This window comes from Loxodonta africana, chromosome 25 (genome assembly GCF_030014295.1).
Source record: "Loxodonta africana isolate mLoxAfr1 chromosome 25, mLoxAfr1.hap2, whole genome shotgun sequence".
NCBI classification, from domain to species: Eukaryota; Metazoa; Chordata; class Mammalia; order Proboscidea; family Elephantidae; genus Loxodonta; species Loxodonta africana.
Window position 1 is genome coordinate 38,179,497 of NC_087366.1, and position 14,611 is coordinate 38,194,107.

The window sequence follows — 14,611 nt, forward strand, 5'->3', positions numbered from 1 at the left end:
TGACTTGAACTAGATTTTCCCGGCTTCCTCTAGCAGCAGGCCAATAGCTCCAAATACTCCAGGACACTGAGCAGCTTCTCTCTTTACTCTTTTGTAGGTCACCTCTCCCAGCACACCTGAAAAGCACCCAGCCTTACTAGTGTGGCTCCCCACTGGTCCATTGGATTGTAAAAGTTTTTTTTGATTAGAGTTCCCCCTGGGTTTTGATAATAGAGAAACCAGGGTTATAGTAACATATTTACTGTTTCCAGAAAGCGCAGACTCTGAATTTTTTTTTTTTTTTTTTTGATCATATATCAAGGTTCATTTTCTCTATGTCTACACTATTCTTTTTTCATCTGACAGGGGAAAGGCTGCCCAAACCTGACCGAGGAAAAATGCGATTCCACAAAATTGCTAATGTCAACAAGGCCTTGGATTACATAGCCAGCAAAGGCGTGAAGCTGGTGTCCATTGGGGCGGAAGGTAAACGAGGGATTGATGGGCATAGTCCAGCTGCCATACTGATCTCACAGTGGTGTGTGGCCTCCAGCTCTGCTCGTCCTTCCCTCCCTCCTTCCCAGGAGCATTTGCTGTGCCTGCTTCGGGTCGGGTTCTCTGCTAGGCACTGGGCATATGGGGATGAGAACAAATGGCACTGTGAATGACAGACCAGGCTCTGGGCTTATTTGTATATATCTTGTTCACACTGATTACAGGAACCAGAAAGAACTAATTAGAAGGAAGGAGCTGGCCTCCTGATTCTCTGTGGGAGATTAGGAAGCACGGCCATGTTGCTAGGGACTGCCTTGCATCTGTCTCCTTGTGTATAACTGTCCCCTGCATAACTGCCACTTGGGAGCGCTGTCAGAGGACCAGGGCAAAGACGAGCCTGTTGCCTTGGATTATTTCAAACCTTAGCTCACGTGGTCGCAAAGCTTTGGAAACTCCTCGGTTATTTTCAGTGATAGTGCATATGCAAGATTTGTGCTTATTATTAGCTTGGGATTCATTTCAACTTGAGACGTTTGGTTATGAATACCGTATTTATAACTAGACCCACTGCAACGCGTATAACAGCATGAACTGGTATTTCCATATGTATGTTTCCAGTAGCTCTGAAGCCAAACTTATACATAGGAAAAGTTGATGTACTGCTAGTGTTGTCTTTACAGTAACTTCTTGTTGTTTTTCTTACCTAAAGAAATTGTTGATGGCAATGTGAAAATGACGCTGGGTATGATCTGGACCATCATCCTTCGCTTTGCTATTCAGGATATTTCAGTTGAAGGTAAATGACATGCTTAAAAAGCTGATTCAGATATGTAGCACAATCTGTAAACTGAACTTATGGATTAAATATTTGAATTAGTGCATCATAAAATTGAACAGCCTCTTACATGGCTGAATGAAAGATTGCATGAGTTGGGTTTTAGTAAGTTTCGTATTTGTATGGGGAAGACCCTGGCAATGCTGTTTCATTCATGCAGGTGGAATCACTGGCGGGGGGTGGGGGTGGGGGTGGGGAAGAGCACTTTTCAGAACAGAATTAGCTTTTAACAATTAGCATTTATTGAGCTTCTTTACTGCTTGTTATACTAGTAAGTTCACGGCTATGACAATTCTTCAGGCTTACAGCTGAACTATCCCACCCGCCTCGTCCTGGTGCAGAAAAATGACTTATTAAAATCCAAGTTCTTATTTTTTTTTTTAAACAAAATCTCTGTTGTCATTATGTCTTTCTACCTAATAACTGTTCCCTGATCATAACAGAATCTTCATCTTTGGCACCACCTCTGAAGACAAAAACCTTTAGTCTTTCACTCCCACTGCACTCCCAAATATTTTGATGAATTCAGCACAGTTGAAAAGTGTCAAATTGATGTTCTTAAAACTAGAACTTTGCCTATTTAGCCCCCAAATCACAAGCTGTAAACCTGCAGAAGGTATGTAAGAGCAGTCTGAATTGTTGAGCTAGCCAGGCGTCCCTAACTCTGTGACCGTGTACCTAAGCTGGTGAGGAATGGGGTGCTGTTTATAGTTCTGCCCAGGCCAGAGTACCCTCTGACTGTGCCTCTTAAAGTGATTTTAGTTGCTATCGGTCAGCACACATGAGGAGCATACAATTTGCCTAACATGGCACCAGGTGACCTGAAACCTGCAGACTTGCACTTCAGGAGTGAGTAATCTAGTTAGATCATTCCCTTCTGGCACTGGAGACCCATTTCTGTCATTTAAAATCAAACTAAAATACAATGACGTTAAAGCCTCAATCATCCAGGCTTAAGAATGACAGCCAGCTTGAATTAGTCAATAGACTGAATCTGCAAACTTTTAAAAATATGGCTTTATTAAAAGGGATTCCCTTCGTGGTAATGAAAATAAGATGTTTTGTGAAAGCTCCTCTTGCTTTATTAATAAAGAGTAATTTGTCCTAATTTTATCCATTTTTATTTACTTCTGAATTTAAATAATTTGACAGTTGAACTCTAAAGAAGAAATGCTATTTAAAAAAAAATCTTGTTCACACTATTGCATTGGCTGGACTAGCAAATCTCTTTTCCACAAGTATTACAGAGGTGAACTTGACCTCAAAAGCAGCACCTTTTCATGGTTAACCACAGGGTGGTGGTGTTTTTTAATTTTCAAAACTCAAGTGACCAAACTTGAAATTTACCAGTCAAGTCCTTTTAAGTATTGTGAAATCACTGGGTAGGGGGATAAATTTGAGGACATAGTAGCCTCTGTGAATTTCCATTTATTGAAGAATATAAATTAAAAGTGAGATGAATCACAAGTTAGTTAAGTCACAAACCACGCGCATTTTTTATTTTCATAAAAAACGGGTAAAGCGCCCGTAGCCCTGCAGTCTGGTTTCGGCAGTGTCTGTGTTGTAACTTGCAGTTGCTCCTGCATTGTCCTTTTGAAGTCCCTGCAATGTCATCAGGATAAGTCACTCCCTGGTGTCCAACTCCACCCTTCACTGGGGCTATGAGAAGAGGTGACGGGTGTGGCAAGTAGCTACCACTGGTGATGTCTGCTCAGAGAGGGCAGGGCAGGTGGTCAGTATTTTCCTCTGAACACTTTTTCTTGGCTTTCCTTACAGAAACCTCTGCCAAAGAAGGTCTGCTGCTTTGGTGTCAAAGGAAAACGGCTCCTTACAGAAATGTGAATATACAGAACTTCCATACTAGGTAAGCAGCCAGGATCCTTAGGGTCCTCAGGGTCTTGCTGGAACCCACTGGTGCTGGGGAGACCCATGTTTATTTACACACATATTTTTCTTCTGTATGTAGGAGACTTAAGGCTATAGAATTTTTGATGCTTAAAGCCTTTCACAGGAAATAGTTTAAAGGTTTAGGATCCTAGAGAAACAGCACTGTATTTATACATTAATATGAAAAAAAAAACTCGATGGCACTGGTTTTTTTTTATTGTACAGTGCCAGAATGGTTCCTCAGAATTTTGGGGTATAAGAATGTACCTTACTTTGATTTTCCACTGGTTAGCAGAAAACTAGTTGCCATTGAATTGACTCCAACCGATGGTGACCCCATGTGTGTCACAGTAGAACTGAGCTCCACAGGGTTTTCAATGGCAGATTTTTTAGAAGTAGATCACCTTTCTTCCAAAGGCCAGTGAGTGGACTTGGAACCCTCAACATTTCGGTTAGCAGCTGAGCATGTTAACTGTTTGCATCAACCAGGGACTCTGTGTTAGGAGAAGGCAGGAATGGCCGTTGCTCCTCAGGAACAAGGCAAGCAAAGACTCCGTGAGGCTGTGTGTTCACTGCACCCTGGTCCCTCTGCCCCTGCAGCAGCTCGAGACACGAAAGATACTTAACCATTCAGCTTTGCTGTCCTGGAACTCAAGAGAAGTAGGAAAATCATGTTTGAAAAATTGCAGGAAACTGGATGGATGAAATCCAAACACAATATGAAACCTAAAAAAACCCCATTGCTGTCAGGTTGATTCCTACTCATAGCGACCTTATAGGACGGAGTAGAACTGACATAATATGAGAGCATGGTTTTTCATTTGCTTCAGCCTTCTTTCTCCTGCAGATATTTTGTTGTTATTATGTATAAGTAGAAGAGTTGATTATATTTTCATCCTCTGGATGGTGGGCTACCCATGACTATAAACAGGCCATTGGGTGGCCAAGGATAATTAGAGAAACGAAGGGCAAGGATGAGCCACAGGAAAAACCAGGAAGGCTGTTCTAGTTAGACAAATTATTAGAGTGTTTACGGAGTGTCAGGCACTGAGTCCAGCCTTGAAGTCACAGGGAAGAAGGGGCCCCTCCCTGGCCCCACAGCGCTGTCTTGGGATGGCAGGAGTCGGGAAGGGCGGGGATCTGCTGCCAACATAAGCAGAGAGGTCTCAGACTTGCTTCCTGTGCACCTTCTTGCTTTTCTTCCTCTGCCCCAAGATTGGGCCAACAGTGTAGCCTTCGACAGTGTAACCCTGACGCCCCCACCAGGGTTTCCTTTGAGGAACAGGACCCTCGCTTCCTGATTTCCCTGAACCTACTGGTCCTCCCCCACAAGCTCAGAGCCTGATGTTGTCTAAAGAATGTTTAGTGCTGGCGTCTATGGGGAAACAGATCAGAAATCAAAATCTCCCTGCTAGTTGTGTTTCCTTCCCTCCAGTCCCTTGGGTTCCTACATATCTTGGCCTTTGTTTTCTGTTTTGTGGGTTTTTCAGTAAGCAACGTTATAAAGAAAGAAAGAGGAGTACCTGGGAGCTAGTGATGGCTTTTTAAGTATACTGAGACCTCTTGGGAGAAAGTCTGTCTTGGACATTTTAGGGCAGAAGTCCTTGTGCGTGTTTATCGGATAGACCCTGGGGTAAGGAGTAGAATGGAGACTTGCTGAAGGGTCGGGAGGGACACCTGGGCCTTGTCGGGCAGTGATAGACAAGACGAGCAGTGATAGTCAAGTAGTGCCTCTCCTCTCTTGCTGCCAATTCTCCCCCCACAGAACGGACTCGGGCAGGACATTGGGATGAACCCCAAAAGGGTGGGAAGAGAGGAACAAGGGATGGAAGTCCTTGGGGGCCCAGGGAAGAAGAGGGGTGCTCATGGGGCCACAGGGGCACTGGCTGGGTATATTAAGTCAGAAGTAAGGTAGAGACTACTCATCCCAAATTTCAGGGAAACACCTGACCAAGAGCAGAACCTTGCCACTGCTTTACCTTGATTAACGTGTATTCCTGTTCTTTTCAACGGCTGTGAAGCTGGAAAGACGGCCTTGGACTCTGTGCACTTATCCACAGACACCGACCTGACCTCATTGACTACTCAAAGCTTAATAAGGTCATTCTGGGTGGCCAGCATGCTGGGTCTTGGCCCGGGCGCCTCCGCATGTCTTCTCTGGATGAGCACATCAGCACTCCACTAACCCCCAGTACTCCAGAAAAAGTCACTGGGAGGATACATCTTCTCTTCGCTAGCTTTTCACGGAATGAAAAGTATGGATGGGTAGCCAGGAAGACATTTATCTCTTACAGTTAGGGCAAGGACGAGATCTAAAGACGCATCAACCCTTTTGCTCAAATTAAGATGTTTATTGATTTGGCTTGATCTAATGTGAGGGCTTTATGTAGTGTTTCTTAGAGATTTTTCGTTCCTGGATTGTACCTATAAAAAGAAAAGTATATATTTTGGGGGAAAAGAAAAGTTCAAATACTCCAAAACTTTTTTTTTTTTTAATTTCCCTTTACCTTTTCTGGAGTATATAGTTACAGACGTTATTTACTCAGAATTGATTAACTTGTTTCCTGCGGAGGGAACACTTTGTAAGTACCTCAGTGTTGACTTAAGACATTAGTTGAGCCTTAGGAAAGAGGTTTTCTTTTTTCAGAAAATTCAACTTAGCTTTAGTTCTCCCTTTAAGCTTAAGCCTGAGTATGCTTAAGCCTCAAATACATGTTTGAATTCTCTCATTAAAAGTAGTTTAAAAATGTCACCTGGGATGGAAAAAGAATTAAGTGCCCCTTCTGAATCTTGTGGTGGCTGATTTATGCTGCCCTAGAAATAAGGACACTTAAAGCTGAGGCATCGCGTGCCTGGATAAACGGTCCTGCCAGTGGTCATTACATCACACTTCTCCTGGTTGCTGGTGTGCTTAACCGGCTGTTCACATTGTCTCTCTGTGTCTGGCATGGCATCTGCTCCTGCTGCATGCTGGCCCTCCCCTCTGTGTCGTGGGGGTTGCTGGAAGAGTGTCCTGACTTTCACTGTCTTTTAAATGACCATTTGCCCACCACCCCTCTCCTGGCCTCTCTCCATGACTACCGGGTACCACATGAAGAATTTACCGCTGTATTCTCAAGATTAATATCGTAGTACTCTAATATTGTAGAAGACTGAACAGCCAGCGTTTACTAGCTTTTGAACACAAGTTTTCTTATCCTCTGCGTTATTTTGAAATGTCTCAACAGATAGACAGAGTACCTCTTTTTCCAGTTACTGTAAGCTTTATGTCATTTGCAAAATGAGGATGATTGTACTGGATAGATCCAGTTTCATTAGCAGTTTATAATGGTCAGGTTTTATTAGAAGAGGTCAGTAGACCTATGGTGATTGGCTATCTAAGATGGGTGGGGAAATGATCGTAACAATAGCAGCTAACACTTATATAGTGCTGTGTCTGTCAGGCACGGTTCTAAATATATATATTTATAAATATAGATATGTATGTATATGTGTGTGTACATGTATATATAAAAGTCACACACATAAACATGCGCATGCATCCAGTCTTCACAGTACCCCAAAAACCCACTGCTGTCGAGTCAGTTCCAACTCACAGCAACCCCATAGGGTTCTAAGGCTGTGAATCTCTATGGAAGCAGACTGCCACATTTTTCTCTCACGGAACCGCTGGTGGCTTCAAAATGCTGACGTTTCGGTTAGCAGTCAGTCTCTTTAATCACTATGCTACCAGGGCTCCTTCACAATGCACAGTAACCCTATAAAGTAGATTCTGTTATTATTCCAACTTTACAGATGAAGAAATTGAGACACAGAGAAGTTCAGTAATCTGCCCAAGGTCACACAGCCAGTAACTAAGCCAGGAAGTACTTAGTTGCCACATTTTATCTCTTTAAGTTTACAGTCTAAGTGACATAGCTTTCATGAAGTCTCATAATCATTACTCTGCTTTTAATGAGAAACTCTTATAAATTAAAAGAGAGAGAAAAGGAGACCCTTGTACTCAACTATTTGGCTTTACAGACATTTCATAAAATATTCAGGTAAGATTTGCTTAATGATATGGATGCTTTCAATCAAATGATTATATGCTTTGTTGAAACAACATTTAGTTGAAATATTTTATGCCTGAGATAACTGTATACTATGAGAGGCCAGGATGCTTGATGTGGTTTCCTCATTTAGCACTGTGTGTTCTTGAAGCCTGTGCTTTTCAGGTTTCTCAGCATTAAAATGACTGTGCTCCCTGCATAGCATTGAAGAGTTTCTAAAATATTTAAATGGTTTTGACAGGAAAATTCATTAAATTTATCCCAGGACTAACGCCACTTTTCACTTTGATTTTTCTGTCTTACACATACCCCCATCCTGTTTTAGACTCACAAGAGCTCGTTCTCATTAGACATTAAGTCAGAAAATGTTAAAAATGCCAGTCCTTTAGTTTTTCAGTGTTTCAGTTGTACACCTCGGGTTAAATTAATCTTGTTATATAGATGTATTTAACCAGTTTCATAGTGGCAAATGAACATAGCGTATACAAATTCTTCACCATTTTCAATTACGCTTTTAAGATTTTGGAATCCCTTGTCATCATTGGAAACCCTGGTGGCGTAGTGGTTAAGTGCTAAGGCTGCTAACCAAAGAGTCGGCAGTTTGAATCCACCAGGCGCTCCTTGGAAACTCTATGGGGCAGTTCTGCTCTGTCCTATAGGGTTGCTGTGAGTCGCAACTGACTCGACAGCACTGGGATTTTTGGTTTTGGTTGTCATCGTTAGCATAGAGACATCATTTTTGCTCTTTGTAACCACCGTGTAATAAACATTCTTTTGTGACCCAAACATTTCACTTAGCATATTTCCTTCACTTCTCATGCCTCAGCCTTCTTACATTTAAAACAAGGGTGTTAGATTAAATGATCTCCAAGATGCCCTTCCAGATCTGGGAAATTTATGTTTCATGATTTCTTTTAGAATAGGTTCAATTTCATTGCTAATAGGGTTGAAAATAAGCTCTGGAGTTTTCGGCATGTTCTTTCTTATTAGTGAGAAAATGTTTGACAAACTTGTCTCCCAGCCTTAAAGCATTTGTACGTGTAAACCTTTGCTCACATCTATGGATTGCAGTGTGCATGGACTGAGTGGTTTTTAATACAGTTTTTGATGTTCCTCTAAACACTGGAAGTGAATGGGAAAAAATAAGAAGTTACTTAGACTGCAGTGGTTGTGTGGGGGTAGATAGGTCTCCTGCTAAAAGTGAGGCATATAAAAAACATTGTTCATAAGTTCCATTTAAAATGTGTATTTTTAAAAACTGGTTATATTGTTTTTCATGTAGGATGACCCAATAGGAAACATTAACCTGGCCATGGAAATTGCAGAGAAGCACCTGGATATTCCTAAAATGTTGGATGCTGAAGGTGAGATAAAAATTGTGTTTCCTGACTGACGTAAAAATTTATGGGCTGCATATGTTATGGCTATACATGGGGACTTCGTAAAACTTGATAGCCAAGTTGTGTTGAAAGTACTTATGAGTCCCAACAAGTTTCTATCATTGGCCACTTGAGTAGTAGAGAATTCCATGTGTAGCTAGCTCATAAATGAGTTTTAAAAATCCTGCTCAAAAACAAACCAGCAAAACCATAGTGAGAAGATTTGATAAAAAGTATGGCTTTGGCTAAGAAACAAAATGCTTTGGCTAATGATTTTCAAAGAAAACCTTTCTATCTTTATTTTTTCAACAACATAATGTATCTTCCTTACCACATAGGACAAGTACAGCAGACAAACCTCTTTGTGGAGTAGTTAAGACAACACAAGGAAAAAAATCCTTCCTTTCATGTAGCAGTTAAAGAATTGAAATATAGATTGTAGAACATTTTAGCCATCAGCGCACCATCCAAACTTTTACGTTGCATTTTTTAAATTTCCTAAATTAAATTAAACTTAATTAGATCTGAAAGAGATTTGTATGAGTTGTGCCTGTAGCACACCATTTCAAGCACAGGCAGGTTGAGATCATTTATTCATTTCATTTATTCATGATTCATTTGTCACTCAACAGACATGTATTGAGCACCTGCTCTGATCAAGACCCTCTGCTAGGTACTGCAGGAGATGGTGAGCTGTATGAGATAGGGTCCTGACCCCAAGGAACCTAATGTTCTTAGATCCAGTGTTTGTTCTTGTTGTTATCATTCCTTAAAGGCCCGCTGCTTCCACTAATTATCGTTATTAGGGAAAAGCACAGAACTTGATTATAGCCAATAGTCAATCTTCTTTCTCATCTATTGTTACCCTTCAATGTGGACTCAAATTTTGCCTATTTATTTAATCATTTATCAGACACCTGGATTATTAGTGTTAACACTTGAACACACTATTCAGAGTTCTACATATGGTTTCTCCAAAACTCTTTAGAAGAAAAAAGTCAATAAAACAATGAAGAAGCAACATAGAAAATGTCCTTTTCCTCTTTGTCCATCCCTCCTCTCCAAACTAAGTTTACATTTGTGTGGTCTGTCCTTGGACTTATCCATATGGTAGATAACTTCTCAGAGTTTACCCACCTGAATTAATACCCAGGATACTAAAGAAAGGAGTAAATAGGTGACATTTAGTAAATTCATTTCCCAGTTCATTAATGCCTCTCTAATGTCCTAAGGGAAACCCTGGTGGTGTAGTGGTTAAGAACTATGGCTGCTAACCAAAGGGTTGGCAGTTCAAATCCACCAGGCACTCCCTGGAAACTCTATGAGGCAGTTCTACTCTGTCCTATAGGGTCGCTATGAGTCAGAATAGACTCGATGGCAGCAGGTTTTTTTTTTTTTTTTTAAATATCCTGAGATGGAGGGTGTGTTTCATATTCAAAAACTCATTTATGGTTATTATCAGGATCGTCATCATTTTTTTCTGGCATTTCTAACTCTTCTCAGCTCTTAGATTTTTACTTCATCTCTGAGTCTATATCTGGGCATACATCTATTCTGTTTATCGTTTCTAAGTGATGAGATGGGTTAGCAGCCTATTAATTTCTTCTTCCATTGTGACACATTCCAGTCTCCCATTACTTGTCTTCATCTTTCTGTTTGATAGTTGAGAAAAAATGTTCATGCTATGTTATGATCTTTGTATGGTAACTTTTCATAAGAATCAGCTGACGAAGAATTGTGAACTTGACTGACTTGGGTGTGGGGTATGTTATGTTGTGAAATAATTGCCCAACAGATTTCACCCATGGGTTAACCATTTGTATCTTTGCTAGATACATTCGGACTTACCATCACCACAGTGTTATATTAAAAATGGCTTAGCTCTGCCATTCTTTTATTGTCTTGTCCAGGTGTCCTCCCAGATCGCTAATCCCTTTTAGTGATTCTCCTAAGAGCAGGTGAATCCTGGCCTTCCTACTTGTTTCTATTGCCCTTACTTTCTCTATTCGTGTTGAACTCTGAAATCTAAATGGAGATTTTCCAGTAGCTAATTGACGTACTCACTTGTGGTGAAAACTGGTGAAAGTCTTCCTCATCTGTACTCTCTACCATGTTTTTAAAATGTTATGAATATTGTTTCCCTATTTGCCTTCACAAACTTTTTTTTGATGAGTTCTAGGTCTAGATTGGTGGGTGCAGAGTTCCATGTGGACTTGGAACAGGAATCTTGATGACCTTGGGCCCTTGGTATATATAGTGATAGAAAGCCCCTGGGGATATGCAGTTGTGTATTCCCAGTTGCTAGCATTCCATTGAATTCTAGAGGTTCAATGGTAGAATTCTCATTTCTCATGGTGGAGACCAGGTTTCATTCCTGGCCAGTACTCCTCATGCACAGCCACCATCCATCTGTCCATGGAGGCTTGCATGTTGCTATGATGCTGACGACGGGTTTCAGTGCAGCTACCAGACCAAGATGGACTAGGAAGAAAGGTCCAACAGTCTACGTCCTAAAATCAGCCAGTGAAAACCCTGTAGATCACAATGGAACACTGTTAGATCCACAACTGATAGTTCATTATACATGGGGTTGTCATGAGTTGTGGGCTGACTCAGCAGCAGCTAGCAGCAACAATTCTCACCATATATGACTCTCTTCCTAGTTCAGGGGTCTTCTGGCTAGCCATGCCCTTTTCTTTGGCAGTTCCTTGATTTCCCTTGGCAATTCTCAAAAGTACACAGGAAGTAATGACTTTGCAGGTGTGACTTCTTTGATTTAAGCAAGATTTTAACAACAGTGCTTTGTGTATGGATGGAAGGGGGGGAGGTTCACTACTTTGACTTCTCTGCCCCTACCCTTGAGGCAATACTTAGCAGAAACCTGATGTTACTAGAACATCCAAGCAGTTAACCTTCTTTTCTCCACACAGATTTAGTATACACTGCCAGACCTGATGAAAGAGCCATAATGACTTATGTTTCCTGTTACTATCATGCTTTTGCTGGGGCACAGAAGGTGAGAATGTAAAAGATGAGTCACCTCTCACCCTTCACCTTCTGTGTCTTAATTTTTTTTCAGTTGTTTTCTCTTTTCTTTTTTCTCTCCTCTGAGTAAAGAAACCTGTCTAGTTCTGAGGAGGCAATTGTTTGTCTTTTTTAGTCTAGTTTTCTTTGAAACTTACCTTCTGTCTATGAAGAGTAAGTTATTCATGTTTGTTTCCAGAAGATTCCATACTGTTATACAATCCCACATCCTTTCTAAACCCAATTACAATGTTTCACCTCAGGGAGTTACAAGGTATTTGTTTAGCTTCATCGTGTCCTTTGACAGAACCAAGTATAAGAACAAGATTGAAAAGCAGTACACCAAAATAGGATGTTGCTAAGGTGGAGGAGGAGGGGATGTGCGTTCACATGGTTCTGTTTTTGTTCTACCTGTTGGTTTTTTCAGCAGCTACTAAAAATGGTAGCAAAAGTCATAATAAATACAAGCACAAATATAAAAAAACAAATATAGAGATGTACAAATACCCTTCTCTTGAGATGCTTTGTTACCTTTGGCGATTTCTATACATGGCATGGTAAGTATGTGTGGAGTTCCCTGGGTGGTGCAAATGGTTAACACTCTCAGCTACAAACCAAAAGGGTGGTGGTTTGAGGCCACCCAGAGAAGCCTTCAAAGAAAGGCCTGGTGATTTGCTTCCAAAAAACCAACCATTGAAAATCCTGTGAAGCACGGTTCTACTGTGTATACATAAAAACCAAAAACCGTTGCTGTCAAGTTGATCCTGACTCACTGCGACCCTGTAGGACAGAGTAGAACTGCCCCATACTGTTTCCAAGGGGTTGTTGGTGAATTTGAACTGTCAACCTTTTGGTTAGCAGCAAAACACTTAACCACTGTGCCACCGGGGCTCCTGTATATGCGTAGAAGGTATTAAAAGACACACCGTCTCCGGTGAATTTCATCCTCACATAGGCCAGTGTAGTTTGCAGAGCGGAAGCTAACAAATTACAAGGTTGGGGGTGGTTAAGTAGCAGAAGTGATGGGGCTAGAGAGCTCTGCTGGTCTTGCCAGTGTTTTTTGCAAAGTGACATACATTCCTCAGAACAAAAGTGGCAGGTGACCTGATAGGGCCCACAGACAAGAGGATGTAGGCCTTATGAGTGCCTAGGAGGCAGTAACAAGCTCCGATATGCAGCAGATGGGTCCGCATATTAATCTGATGAATGTGCTTTTAAAACCCATCAAGGGGTGGGGGAGGGAGCAAACCCCCAGTTTGATCATTCAGAAAACATGCTGGCTCAGACGTCCTGCTCACGGATCATTTTGGTACCATACAGTCTTCCCGAGGCTCAGATGCTGGGCCCAGGAAACGCAACAGAAAATTGATCGGTGCAAACCAATTTGTTCTTCCCCTTGTTCACCCTGGTTTCTCCTCTTCATCCGTGTGTGTGTGTGTTTGTTTTCTGTGTTATTTTTTCCCTCCCCTCAGACATTGTGAACACTCCTAAACCCGATGAAAGAGCTATCATGACATACGTCTCTTGCTTCTACCATGCTTTTGCGGGAGCGGAGCAGGTATTTAACACTCGTCCACTTGGGTGGTTGTGCTGCTCTTCAGCATCGGTTTTAATTGTGTGTGTGTACCTGGGTGTGTGTTTGTGCGCTTCACATCTTTCCTTGGACTCTTTCTAAGTGTGTTATAACTATCTAATATAGCAAGTTCCAAACTGTGAATACTTTCTTAACAGCTTTAACTTTAGATACAGTTCCTGAAGTGTTTGTATCTATCTTTCCTTCCAGGAACTTTTTTTTTTTTATTTCATTATTAAATTGTGGAAACCATTTGTGCTATAGGAAAAAAATAACAAGTACCACTGAAGTTGAGCCACATACATTGAGCAGTGGAGGGGGAGCTTGAAAAGGCGAAACGAATGCCTTTCCAATGCACTTTGTTCTCCTCTGCCTAGAAATTGCCTTCACCATTCAGTAATTTCTTCTAAGATCTTTAAAGACTAATCTTATTTGAACTGAAGGAATGAAGGGGTTACCAATGTTAGAACCTCCAAAAAATACGTATTCCTCAAGATAAATAGCCTGAGGAACGTCGTGGGGGAATGTCTTTCAGAGTTCTGTGTATTCACCTGTTGCTGTTTTTTGCCCCTTCAAGTATCTCTACTTGGAGAGGGCTGATAGACTGGGGTGGACAAAGTCTGTACTATTTCTGTGATCTCCTTAAGACCTGGAAACTGGCCCATTTTAGGGCTTTAAAGCCAAGGCTCTGGCATAGGCTGTGGCTGGAAGCCGGGGCAGGCAAGTTCCTCTTCTTAATTCATCACATGATCGTGGCCCAAGTTCCACTCTTGATCCAAGTCCCCTTTCCAAAAACAAGAGTAGAGAATTACTTATTACCTCAGTGACTCCTTATGTAGATTAAACAAAGCCTTAAAGGAACCTCAGCTCTGCGGAATGATAAAACCAAAAAAAAGAGAAAAAAAACCAATTGCCGTGGATTCCATCTCACGGTGACCCCATGTAGCACTCAACTACTAACCAAAAGGTTGGTGGCTTGAACTCACCCAGAAGTGCCTTGGAAGAAAGGCCTGGTGACCTGCCTCTGAAAGGTCACAGCCATGAAAACCCTGTGGAGTAGTCCTACTCTGCACACATGGGGTTGCCATGAGTGGAAGGCTACCATCTAGTGCGTGCTACGTATTCTTTTGAGGAGAAGAGGTGATCTCAAGTGCAATGACATATATATTCAGGGCCCAGTAATTTTTGCTTTGATTTCAGTATGCTAATGCCATTCAGAGCCTTTTCCATCCCAACATCACGAGATCAGTGGAGTGGTCAGGGAGTTATGCAGGGACCAAAGAGCTTGGTTTCCTTGACCCATTCATCTCTGTCACTAACTTGCTTGGTGTTTTACAAAGCCTGTGCTTTGGACTAATGGTATCTCCCCATTATTCCCCTACAGTAT

The 14,611-nt window shown here is 41.6% G+C and overlaps 1 protein-coding gene across 1 annotated transcript in view; it reads left to right on the plus strand.

Annotated features, from left to right (window-relative positions):
- The window catches only part of ACTN2 (actinin alpha 2), a 75,400-nt gene that overhangs the window by 33,507 nt on the left and 27,282 nt on the right, over window positions 1–14,611 (plus strand). The window contains exons 3-8 of the mRNA XM_010591032.2: window positions 346–465; window positions 1,184–1,270; window positions 3,086–3,173; window positions 5,218–5,296; window positions 8,531–8,612; window positions 11,558–11,643. Coding sequence (XP_010589334.1) covers window positions 346–465; window positions 1,184–1,270; window positions 3,086–3,173; window positions 5,218–5,296; window positions 8,531–8,612; window positions 11,558–11,643 — 542 coding nt within the window. The remainder of the gene's footprint in view (window positions 1–345; window positions 466–1,183; window positions 1,271–3,085; window positions 3,174–5,217; window positions 5,297–8,530; window positions 8,613–11,557; window positions 11,644–14,611) is intronic.